Source organism: Muscardinus avellanarius, assembly GCF_963383645.1.
Source record: "Muscardinus avellanarius genome assembly, chromosome: 4".
Lineage (NCBI taxonomy): Eukaryota > Metazoa > Chordata > Mammalia > Rodentia > Gliridae > Muscardinus > Muscardinus avellanarius.
Genome location: NC_137789.1, coordinates 36,573,739 through 36,586,834, shown reverse-complemented (window position 1 = coordinate 36,586,834; position 13,096 = coordinate 36,573,739). Strand labels below are relative to the sequence as shown.

Below are 13,096 nucleotides of genomic sequence, written 5' to 3'. Positions count from 1 at the left end.
TACATTATAGCTTTTGCTCTTGTCTCTTGTTTCTTGGATATTCTGTTCCATTAAAAAAAATTTTTTTTTTGCCCATTTCTAGTGTTAGAACATTTTATTGATGTATCTTCAAACTCACTGATTTTTGTGAAGACTAACTACTGATGAATTCTTCAACGGCAGCAGTCTTCATTTTGGTTATGTTACTTTTTATTTTCGTAGCATTTTCTTTTGATTCTTTTTTAGAGATTTCTTCTTTCCTTTGCTCCTGTGACCCATATGTTCTTGGTGTTGTCCACTTTTTACATCGGAACTCTATTATTAGCCACAGTTATTTTTTTCAGTCTGATAATTCTAACACTTATGCTATATCTGAACCGTATCTGATGCTTTTTGTCTTTAAACTATTTTTCCTACCAGACATGGCTAATTGGGTAAAAGGAACTTAGGAATGTTAGAAATAACTTTTTGTGGTTTTAATAAAAGACATACGAAACTGGCAAGGCGATTTTACTTTATTTTTTATTTTTATTTTTTGCGGTGCTGGGGATGGAACTCAGGGGCATTCTACCCCTGAGTGACAACCCCAGCCCTAGTTTTTTATTCTTTTTTTGAAACAGGGTCTCACTGAGTTGCGAGGGGCCTAAGTAGCTAGGGCTGTCTGGGAACCGAAATCCTCCTGTCTCAGCCTCCCAAATGCTGGGATTACAAGTGTGCACCAGTATGCCCAGCTGCGATTTTACTTTCTTGCAAAACAGAGTGTCCCAGGTATGTGAGAGAGAACACCTGACAAAGAACCAGGTGGGCCTCCTATCCCTGATGCAGTGATCCTTCTGCGTTGAGCTCCTATTCGTGGGAGTTACAGCTTCACATTATTTCTGGTTGGCTATAGTGGAAGACAGGGCGAGGGTCAGCACCTGCAGTCTCTTGGAATGTAAATCTCTGCCAGATTACAAAATGGTGGTTTCAGTTTAAACTACTTCTTTGACGGAAAAGACACAAATATATCTCATAAATGTATTCTCGAAGATAAGCTATTAGTGTGATGTTTTATGTTAGAATCTAAAATGTCCTTGATTGTCTTTGCATTTGTTTCTCTTGCTGTTTTGGAGATGATTTACTAAATAGTATGCAAAGTTTTAAGTTCTTTTAGTTGTCCTCTCTTGTTATTATATAAGATGGTAGGTTCGAAAGAGAAGCATTTGATATTCCTGTAATTAGGCCTTAGTCTTTTAATGAGCCTGAGTTGGGTATTTCCCTTCCCTACATTGAAGGCCAAAGACAGTGAGGGTTTTTTTTTTTTTGGGGTCTGGGGATGGAACAGAGGGGCATTTTACCTCTGAGTTCCAGCCCCTGCCCTATTTTGTATTCTTTATTTTGAAACCGGGTCTCACTGAGTTGCAGAGGGCCTAACTAAGTAGCTGAGGCTGTCCGCGAATCGCAATGCTCTGGTCTCAGCCTCCCGAATGCTGGGATTACAAGCCTGCGCCACCACGCCGGGCTGAGTTTGGTATTTTAAATCCTCACGTCAAAGGCTAGAGGAAGAAAGAGGTGGGTATTTACCTTCTCCAGGCCTGTTAGGTTTTGGTAAAATGCCAGTTGGTTATCCTTTAATAATACTTTCCTTTGAGGACAGATCTTGTTAAGGTGAATATAGAGCTCTGGGTATATTTTTAAATACTTATTTTTTTCCTTCTCCTTGCCTGATGCAGAAGATTTTTCTCTGATTTGTACAGGAAGAGCCTGGTACAGTTCCTGGAGGCAAAATTTATGGAACTGTGGTAGAGGTAGAGTGTAGCCTAAGATTTGGAGTTTTAACTTTCAAGGTAGTACACAGTGCGCCTCCAGCAATTTCGGTTTAAAGAGTTCACACAGATATTGGCTTGACCTTCAGGTTTTTATTATTGGGTCTCTGCTACTGGTCGACTGTGATACTCTGTATATGCTCATCTGTCTGTCTAGTTTTTATGAAAGCCCTTTACTCTGTGACCTCAAGTCTCAGAGAAGAGTTGTCGATTTTCAGTTTGTTATTTTCTTCTTTTTCTTCTTGTGAGGATGGTAGTGATAATTTCCAAGCTGTTATTTCTTCAGATTGAAAAATAGAAGTTCCTCATAAACTTTTTGAAATACAAGACTATAGGAGTTTGTTGTCAATAATGTTAGTATACTGTGAGAGAAATATGTGACATTATTACTTCCTCATATTATCAATTCCTACTTTATTATCTTAACATAAATTTTATTTTTTTGTTTTTATTCTTTTAAAAACTGGAGGTGAAACCTAGGGGCATTCTACCTCTGAGCTACACCCCAGCTCTAATTTTTTATTCTTTATTTTGTAACAGGGTCTCACTGAGTTGCAAAGGGCCTCATGAAGTAGCTGAGGTTGTCCGCGAACTGCCATCCTTCTGTCTCAGCCTCCCAAGTACTGGGATTACAAGCATGTGCCACCACGCTTGGCAACATGAATTTTAATTATGGTCAGATAGTTTAAGATTTGATTTATCTAAAATGTTGGTCAAAAGGACAAGAATAATTTATGCTCTTGATTTTATTTAAGGACATTTTAACTACATTATAGTATATATAATACAAATTCTATTGGTAAGATGATACAAATGTTTGCATTTTTAATATGTAGATATTTTATAAAGCCCAGAAAAAGCTCCTATTTTATTAATTTAAATTTTTATGTCTATTGATTTTTTAATTAAAGAGCTTGAATTGGAAATTTAAAGATTAATATTAATGTGTTTAAGATAAAAACTTGTCATTAAGAGCAACATGATTTTTTATAGATTATCACATGGGACCTCTTTAGCAAATGTCTTTTCATTTACATATTTAGCTGATGTTGTTTTTATATACCTGTTATATGGTGAAAGGTAATTTTGAATTACTCTACATTTTGGTGAGCCAATATGATAATCTTTTTCCATATTATCTTTTTGTTTATTTGTGATTTGTGTGTGTGTGTGTGTGTGGTACTGGGGATGGAACCCAGGGGCCTTCTGCCTCCGGGCTACATGCCCAGACCTATTTTATATTTTATTTGGAAGAAGGGTCTCTTAATCCAGCTGAGGCTGGCTTCGAACCTGCACCATTCTCCTTGTCTCAGCCTCCCAAGCATGGAGATCACAAGCGTGCACCACCATGCCTGGCTGTGAATTGTTTTTTTCTAGTAAGAGATTTTTGCTTTCTTCTCAAAGGAATACAAATTTCCTAGATAGAATACAAGATCACTTTAGTTTTCCCGTGTCCGGTTGCTTATATAATATTTGGTGATAAAGATATCTTAAAAATATTAATTTATTGTATGACTACATTTAAATGATAAATGGTCTGGCTTGAGCTCTAGCATAAACTCAGAAGTTTATGCAGAGAACACAGGATTTTTTTAATGGTCCTCATGGAGATATATTACTAATTATATTCATTGGAACACAAAAATGTACCATGGTATCTCTTTTCATGAATTGCTTTTATCATTAAAAAAAGAAACACATTGTAAAAGAGTGTAAATTTGATTGGAAGAGAAAATTTTATTACATTGTTCGTATAACTTTATATTGAAAGTCCTAGATTTTGGTGAACAGTTTTAGCTATTAATTTTTAGTCTTTATGAATCTAAGAGCTAGTCTACTGAGTGTTGAGACATAGATATATTCTCAGGATTAACCCAGGTCTTCACTACCCCATGTCTGAGCCTTCTCTACCTTTCATGTATCCAGTTTTTTTTTTTTTTTTCATTTGTATATCCAGTGCTCTATATTGGACTTGTCTCCACTTCCTAAATATTGTGAAAACAGTATAAACTGGGATAATTTAATAAAACAACATAACAAAATGTGATAGCAATTTCAAGAATGATTCACTAAGGTTGACACACGAGGTGGGATTTTTTTTATGTTGACATTATATCCATCAGGTTTGAATGCCTACTTATGCAATAATTTTTGACCATGATTTCATATATTTGAATAGTATAAAAATTTCTTATCAGAGAAATTAGCAGGATTTCTATGTATGTAGTTTTGGTATAGACTGTTGAACCCTGCAGAACTAGAAGTGAAGCACTTGACTTATTTATAGTTATTTGTATAGTACTTAATTCAAATTCATTTTTATTATGATACAATTATATTCAATAACCTATGAACATTTTAAATTTAGTGTGCATAGTTTCAAAATAGCTATTTTGAAGAGATTGATACATAATCCCCAATTCTTTTATCTACTCCTTTAAGCATAGAGAAATTAATTTATGAGGCTTTAAAACATTTACTCATAAACTACTATTTTATTTAAAATACTTACATATTTACTTCAATTTGTATCAAGAAAGACATTTAAAAAATAAATAGAAAACCTACTTATTTTGAGTTAACTAAATGTATCTATGTTTAATATGGTACCTTTAAAATTACTTTAAAACATTTAGTGTCAAAAATAGGCAGAAAACTTCAGGTCTTAATAACTATTTTAAAAAGCATCATTAGGGTTTTAATTAATATAAGACCATATGATACTATCTACCAAATTTTATTATTTTAAAAATCATTAAGGTTTTAATATAAGACCAATATGATACTACCTATCAAATCTGTAGATACAAATTTCTTCCTAGTACAGTGCACTCAGTTGTGCAAACTTATTTTTTTAGGGCCAAAGAAGAACACAAAGCACAACCGACACAGTAAGTAAACGTACCAAGAGTGCAGTAGACTCTACTCTGTACTTCTGCCACATTCTGCTTCCTGCACCTTTGATGGTATTAGCTTACACTAATACTGGATAGGCTGCAGCTAGTGTGTCTTCTGCTTTCTGACTCTCTGGCTTGTAAGAGAGCTGCCTGCAGCCTCTTACTTCATCCACATAGTGACTGGATGTAGTTTTTTGCTGCCTGCTTGTGGACTGGTTAAGTGTTCAAACTTAATTTACCTACATTCTGACTGCCTGGGTGATAACTGAAGCTCACATTTCCATTGGCTGTAGCTTTTGTGCCTGTGTATCTTTATTATTATGGATAAAACATTAAAACTTTGTTATTCATTTGGTTATTCAGTCACATTATTTGCTTATTTAAACAGGTGGTTTCCCTTTAGTGGGATCACTGAACTGGTAAATAACGTTCTTCAGCCCCAGCAAAAACAACAAAATGAAAAGGAGCCCCAGACGTAAGTAAGCTGATCTATATAGATTAAATATTATCTCTGATAGTATAACATACCAAAGAGTATGTATGAAAAAACTTCCCTCGGAATATTTTTCCCTTAGAGAGGATATTTTTAGGCTAAAGTTTGATATTTCTACCTTTAAATTATCCCATGGAGATATAAAATGAAAACAAATATAGTTTAAAGGATAGCTAAAAAAAAAAAAAAACAGTTCTCCCAGTTTTAATATAAAAAGTATAAACTGTATTTATCCAGTAAAACATCTATGCAGTGTATTCCAGAGTATACTTTTTTCATCAAAATTTCTTGAGGACATTAAGGAGGTACTAACCCCTAAATTCAATCTTTGGATAAATAGTTTTGGAAAGGGTTTTGAAGAAAGGTTCAGCAGGTTTTTTTATTGTTATAATTCTGAAAATCTAAATATGCTCTAAGGATTTTAGGACATACACTATTTACTCTAAATATGCTCTAAGGATATTAGAACATACACTATTTACTAAACTTTCTGGACGACTGAAGTCTATTTTCATTGAACATTTCATTAAGTTATGAAGTGTAATTTAGGAACTATAGCAATTTATTCTCACATTGACCTGAAACATTAAAACATGTTGATCCTGTTTCTTTTTAGTTTAAAAATATTTTTAAAAGGTATTTACCACTCATACTACTCTTTTTCTTCTTTTGGTACTGGGATTGAACCCAGGGGTATTCAACCTCAAAGCTACATCCCGAGCTCTTTTTAATTTTTGTTTAGAAACAGGGTCTTGCTAAGTTTCAGAGAGCCCCACTAAGTTGCTGTGGCAGGTTTTTAAAAAAATGTGACTCTTGTCTCAGCCTTCCAAGGACTGGCGTGCACCACCATGACTGATTGCCATGCTGATTGTTAATGTGATTTATTACAGTCTTTTCTGTCAAGAGTCCAGGGCAGTTTTTCCGCCAAGTCCAGGTCTACAGATCTAATCTTCTGTCCAGAGCCCAGAAGATTACAGCTGTAGATTTTGGGTCAGAGAGAGTTGCTTACAAGGATATTTTTTAAAAAACTACTTGTATCTGTTGATGATAAGAAAATGTAAAACAATGATTCCTTTGCTATTACTCATATTAGCTTACATTAGAGCAGAATGAGGATCAGAGGTAAAGTTTCAAAACACATGCAGAAGTGTGTTATTATTTCATAAGGGGAGAGGCAGTTTGAGTTGTTTTGAAGGCTAACGGCAATAGAAATTGAAGGGATTTTGAGAAAGTTGTTAACTAATTTTTAATATGTCTTTATTGGTGCATGATAGTCCCATATCATGTTGACAGTGATATATATGCACATAGCACTTGGTCATTAATTTTAATTAAAACAATGCCACTTGTTTCTACTTATTCAGAAGATTGAGGATATTTTCATGTCAGCCACGTACTTCTTATTGGTGCTTGATTGGTCAAAGCAGTTGATATATGGGAAGGTAGTTCCTGCATATACATGTTTTCAAGTACAACACAGATCAATTTCAATATGAATAATCTAAAATTGATTGCATCTGTTACATACCTATAACCACCTTAAATTCCCTACGGCTCAAGGCAGCAACAATCAAATATATAATACACATGACTGACTTCTTGTTGAAGAAATGATGTTTAGAGAAATTCTTAAAACTAGCAAAATGCTTATTGCTAAGTAATGCTTTTATTAAAATATAATTTATTTAATGAAATGTATATATATTGGAAGTATGCATTTCATTGAATCTTCAAACAGTAAATGCATCTGGAAACTAGCACCAAGATCAAGAAGCTGAAAATTACCCCCCCAGAAAAACATCTTATGTTCTTTTCTTAGGAGGACTACCTCCTGTCCCCAAGGGTACCTTTTATCCTGACTTCTACCTAGTGCGTTATTTTTTTTCAATCATCATTTTTTGCCTATTTTTCTCTAAATTTTATACAAGTGTAATCGTGTGATGCATTTCTATTGGATATATATTATTTTGCTCAACATAATATTTGCAGTACTCAGTTCTATGTCTGCAGCTATATTTCATTCATTCTCATTGCTGTCTAGTATTCAAGTATCTGAATATACTACACTTTATTTTACTATTGATAGACATTTGGGCTTGTTTCTAAATTTGGGCATGTGCATTCTGCCATGTACATTCCGATGCCATTATTATTTTCCCCAATTATTTTGGAAGAGAATTTTATAATTTGTGAAACTAAAGTACTTTAGCTACTTAAAACTTTTTAAATATTAAAGCTATTTACTATGTCATGGTCTCATATTACCAGTTTCTGATTTATTTGTTAGGTAATGCTGTATGTGCTGCTTCTTGAGCACACCTTACTGTGTGAGGCTCAGTTGCCTCTGTATCTGGCCTAGAAAGGGAAAGGCATTCCAAGTAGAGGAACAGCACGGAGGAGTGATATGAGCTGACCTCCTCTTCTGCATCATGAAATAGTTCAAGGTTATAGTTAGCTATAGCAACTGAGACAAAATGTAATTAAGTGAAGATTGTTAACAATGTAAATACTCCAACCAATTCCCTTTTTTGGTAATTTTTTAAAGTAAAGAACACATGGTCTTATATCTAGGCAGCAGTGTATAAAAGTGTATTTCCTGCTACTGTCTTTTTCCAGAAACTATTTTATTTTGGTTGGCAGAAGGTAGAATAGTTATAAATGGACTCAAAATGATTTTCCTATTTCTATTTCCATTCACCTTTGTAAAATTCAGAATTAAGTTTGTTACATAGTTTTCTTCAAGAAGCAAATTATAGAGAAGCAACGAAACACACTTTCCTCTTGGAGTCAGAAAGGGTATCTATATAATGAGGATGACTCATTCTCTAGTTCCGATACCAGCTACAAGTGTATTTTTACTTATTTTTAATCTCACCCTCTAAGATCAGGATTATTTCATATTGTGAGTGGGATAATAATTTTAGTTCAAAATATTTCCTATTCAGTGATTAATTCTTTAGGTGACATTGACCTCAACTCAATTGCCTTTCAGATATTAATAATGGTGACATAATAAAATGGAGAAACAAAGCCATTTTTATTATATATATTAGAAAAAACATGAACTTTATTAGTTTTGATATAAAATTTTTTTTCAATGTGATTATTTTATTGTGATCCTTCCAAAATATTTTTGAGATACATTGTTAGTCTAAAAGCAATGAAACATCTGATTCTTTTGAGGTAGTTTTGTGATACTTCTGAGCAATGTCTTACTGATTTCTTTAGCTTATGAGGTAAAAGATTAAGTTGATATGAGATGATATGGGAAATCACACTTAGCATAGAATCCAAGGTATCCTCCCTTCAGCCCTTTTCCCAGCACCTTCTACTATATTTTCCTACTTCCTTGTTCCCCATATATACCTTATTTCAAATGACAATATTATCAACTTCCTGAATTTTCATCTGCCTTTATGCTTTGTATTTGAAATACTTTAGCTTGACATTCACTCCTTTCTTGATGCCGATCACAATTTTGCCTATCCTTCAAGGACAGAATGTTTAAAAACTTAAAAAATGTTTCTCCTCTAGAAGTTTTTAAAAAGGTGATTATAAATAGGAAGTATTGTGAACAGTGCATAATCATAGCCTCTTTTATTTGTGCTCTAGTATGATTTTTCTTATGTTTGTTTAGTGTATATTTCAGTTAATTTGTGTTATAATTTGTTTCTATGTTTAATATTCATGTGTTCATTATCTATCTTCTCTTACTGATGATAAGAACTGAGTCATACCCAACTTCATAGCTTTGTTTTATCAACTATTAAATAGTACACACAAAATGCCTTATTTATTTATTTATTTTATTGTGTGTGTGTGGTACTGGGGATTGAACCCAGGGACATTCTACCTCTGAGCTACACCCCTATCCCTATTTTTTATTCTTTATTTTGAAACAGGGCTTCACTAAGTAGCCAAGGCTAGCTGCAAACCTGTGATCCTCCTGTCTCAGCCTCCCAAGTACTGGGATTACAAGCGTGAGTCACCAAGCCTGGCTCAAAGGCTTCATTCATTAATTCAAACATTCAGTAAATACTGAAAACTGGGCTATGGACCATGTATTAAGCTATTCACCAGGATTACATTTGGAACAGAAAGACAAAACAATCTTTATGGATTTTATTTTCTAATTATAGTGTTAGGGACCAATCAAATAGTCATATACAAGCCGAGCATGGTGGTGCACGCTTGTAATCCCCGCGCTTGGGAGGCGGAGACAGGAGGATCCCGCTGGTTCAGAGCCAGTCTCTCTGGCTTAAGAGACCCTGTTTCCAAATAAAAAAATATATAAAAAAATAGGTCTGGGAGTGTAGCCTGGAGGAAGAAGGGCTTTCAGGAACCCCAGTACCACCACCAAAAAAAAAAAAAAACAAAAAACCCCAAATAGTCATATACATGAACAAAAGTGCAACTATGGTAAATATTCTATGATGCTTTGAAAAATTTTTATGGAGAGATTTGACCTAATCAGATCAGGTATATTAAGAAATATCTTCCCAAGGAAGTGATATTGAAGTGTAATGAGAGTAATGAAGAATTATGGAAATGGAAAGTAGAAAGTATTATTATTGTTATATTGGCCTTAGAAAATTGTTGGGGAACTTGCTTTTTCTTTTTTTCTTTTTTCTTTTTGAAACTACAAATAGAACATGAAACTATCTTGTAGTGGTCTTTAATCTGTTTTCCCATAGATTGTTTTGACTATCCGGCCAAATCTATAGATACTTTCTTAAAAAATAAAAAATAAACACAATGGCAAAGGAAGCCAATGAACTGAAATGCAGATTTATCCATGGACCCCTTGGAGCTGGGTCACAAATGAAGGGAGGAAAATTGAATTAAAAAATCAACTGTAAAATCATTATAAGCTAAGGAACCTTTTTTTTTTTTTGAGGATTGGCAATAGAGGTATGTTTAGATCTGAAGAGTCATCATTGTAAAGATGTCAGTTCTTCTAAAACTAATCTATATAGTTGGGTGTGGTGGTACATTCCTATAATCCTAGTACTTGGGAGGCTGCAACAGGAGGATTGCAGGTACAAGGACAGTCTTAGCAAGTAGTGAGACTTTCATCAACCTAGGGAGACCCTGTTTATAATAAAAATAAAATAGGGCTGGGGGTGTAGCTTGGAGGTAGAATGCCTAGGTTCAATCCCCAGTGCCACACAGGGGAAAAAAAAAATCTATAAATAGAATGTATTTTCAATAAAAACACTTCTGTTATTTTCATGGAATTTGGATAAGAGGATTACAATATTCAATGAAAGGAAAATGTTTTACAAATGGTAACACGGTTTTACAAAGAAGAGCAAAACAGGCTCATTTTACCAGGTAAAATGAGTTACAAAGTCAAATCGTGGGACATATGGATTTTTTCCTCTTGAAATCTTCCCTCTAATAAAAAGAAGTTGCATGTATTGATTCCTTAAAAATATACCTAGTGAGGAGCCTTAACCTTCTTTGTTTTGAATTATAAGGCACTGCTTAAAGAAAACATGCCATCCTGACAGGGCCTCAAACAAATAATTCTAGTTTTAGATACCGATCCCTGCTGGAATCTAAAAAGGCAGAAAATAGATCTAACAGAAATCCAAAGAGTTGCAGTGGCATGGCCTCACAATGGCAAATGAAATTGTTATGAACAAACTTTTAAGGATATCTTTAAAAAGGAGTAATGTTAATCTGGTTTGGTGGGGTTGCTTGTAATCCCAGTACTTGGGAGGTTAAGATAAAAGGATCACAGGCTCAAGGCCAGCCTTAACCACTTAGCCAAACACTCAGCAACTTAGCAAGACCCTGTTTCAAAGTAAAAAATAAAAAAAGGGCTGGGGGGATAGCTCAGAGGTAGAATGTCCCTGGGTTCAGTCTCCAAGACTGTGTGTGTGCACATGTGTGTACACATACACACACACACACACACACACACACACACACAATTAGCTCATGAAAGCATCTTTCATGAAAGATTCAAGAAAGTATAAAGGATGAGGGGAGCAAGCAAAACTATGCCTGGAGATAAAATTTCCAGGAATAGCAGTAAATGATTTTTAAAAGATTCTACCTAAGAAGTGAGTGATAATAAAAAGACAATTTATTTTGTACAATACTGAATTCAGTGAATTGCCATAGTAGTAATGGAGACATTGATGTAGAAAATATAATGGAAAATTTGGGTAAGACACCTTTATGACATAAGACAGTGGAAAAAGCAGTACTTCTAAATTTATGTTATTGTATGGGTCTTAAATATTTTATTGTAATAAAATTCTTAGATTAAATATTACAAGCATATTTTTGACTTTTGTATACATCAGGGATCTGCATAATATGAACTATGAGAGTAATCCTGCCTGGTACCTATTTTTGTAGGTAAAATTTTATTGTGATATAGTCAAGCTCATTTATTTGTGTGCTGTCCATGTTTGCACTCACTTTCCTAGTGGCAGAGTTGAGTAATTGGGACAGAGACTCTATGGCCTACTGTGTTTGTTTTTTATTTTTTAAGAAAGCATCTATAGATTTGGCTGGATAGTCAAAACAATCTATGCGAAAACAGATTAAAGACCACTACAAGATAGTTTCATGTTCTATTTGTAGTTTCAAAAGATATCTATTATCAGGACCTTTACAGAACGTTGCTGACTATAGAACTCTGGTCTATGTTTACTAGAAAGTTATATCCTTAAGTTTGTGTATTCAAGATCTTTCAGATTTTTCATTATATTTGGAATTTGATTGTGAACATATTTTTCTGGAGTAGGAACAGACATAAATACCAATGAACTAAAATACAGAATTCATAAACAGATCCATAATTCAGTGGAAGAAAGGTTGAACTATTTAATAAATCCTGCAGATAATATAGAATCTCTATATATAGAATAGTGAAATTAAATACCTATATCATATTACATAAAAATAAACCAGATCAATTAAAAGCTGAACTATGAGAGGCAACATTATAAAGCTATTACAAGAAACAGGAATTTCTTTGTGATTACCTTAGGGGTAAGTACTCTTTTTTTATAGCCAGCCACCAAACCACAGTTGATAAGGGGAGAAATCAATGTATTGATTACCTCAAAATTAAAGATTTCTGTTTAACAAAGGACACAATGTATTGAATTAACGGCAAGTTAACAGACTGGGAGAAGACATTTGCTCTGTTTAACTTGTAAAGGATTAAGATATAGACCATATAGGGTACTCCTGAAAATCAGGAAGAGAAATTGAGGGAATTCGATCCAAAGTGTGGGGTAAAGGGTAGGAACAGGTGTTCCTAAAGAGAGCTGTTCAACTGGCTAAACTTCATGAGAAGTGAGAAAAATGATAACTAAAAAGAAAGACATCAATGAATGTATGTTAAAGATATAAAACCTTAAAAAGTTGAATAATAATCCCAAGGACAAGTGGAAACTGGAACCTTCCTACCACGGTTGCAGGTGTATTAAGTGGGGTAAGCTATTTTGGAGAGCACCTTAGAGGTATTCACTGAACTTGTATATGAATATTATAGTTTTGCATATATGCCCCAGAGAAAATGTTATATGAGTTTAAAAATAGGTCATTACAGAAATATCGCAGAGTAATGAATTATGACAGATCACCTTAAAGATGACTGATAAAATGTGATTTATACACTAAATGTGGTTTTATAGCCATCAGAATGTGTGAAGCAGAGCCGGGCGTGGTGGTGCACGCTTGTAATCCCCGCACTTGGGAGGCAGAGACAGGAGGATCACACAGGTTCGAAGCCAGCCGTGCTGGCTTAAGAGACCCTGTTTCAAAATATAATATAGGTCTGGGAGTGTAGCCCAGAGGTAGAAGGGCTTCCAGGAACCCCAGTACCACCAAAAAAAAAAAAAAAAAAAAAAGAATGTGTGAAGCAGATACAAACCTGTGGTGGTGAAGAGCAACTC

General features: G+C 34.2%; 1 protein-coding gene across 14 annotated transcripts in view; it reads left to right on the top strand.

Annotated features, from left to right (window-relative positions):
- The window catches only part of RIMS2 (regulating synaptic membrane exocytosis 2), a gene marked incomplete at both ends in the record, with an annotated part of 576,294 nt that overhangs the window by 96,892 nt on the left and 466,306 nt on the right, over positions 1 to 13,096 (top strand). For 5 of the 14 annotated variants that reach the window (XM_080694187.1, XM_080694188.1, XM_080694183.1 and 2 more), the window contains 2 exons: positions 4,643 to 4,675; positions 5,070 to 5,156. The exons of the other annotated variants lie outside the window; for them this stretch is intronic. In XM_080694187.1, the coding sequence (XP_080550313.1) occupies positions 4,643 to 4,675; positions 5,070 to 5,156 (120 nt within the window). The remainder of the gene's footprint in view (positions 1 to 4,642; positions 4,676 to 5,069; positions 5,157 to 13,096) is intronic. 14 annotated transcript variants of the gene reach the window in all.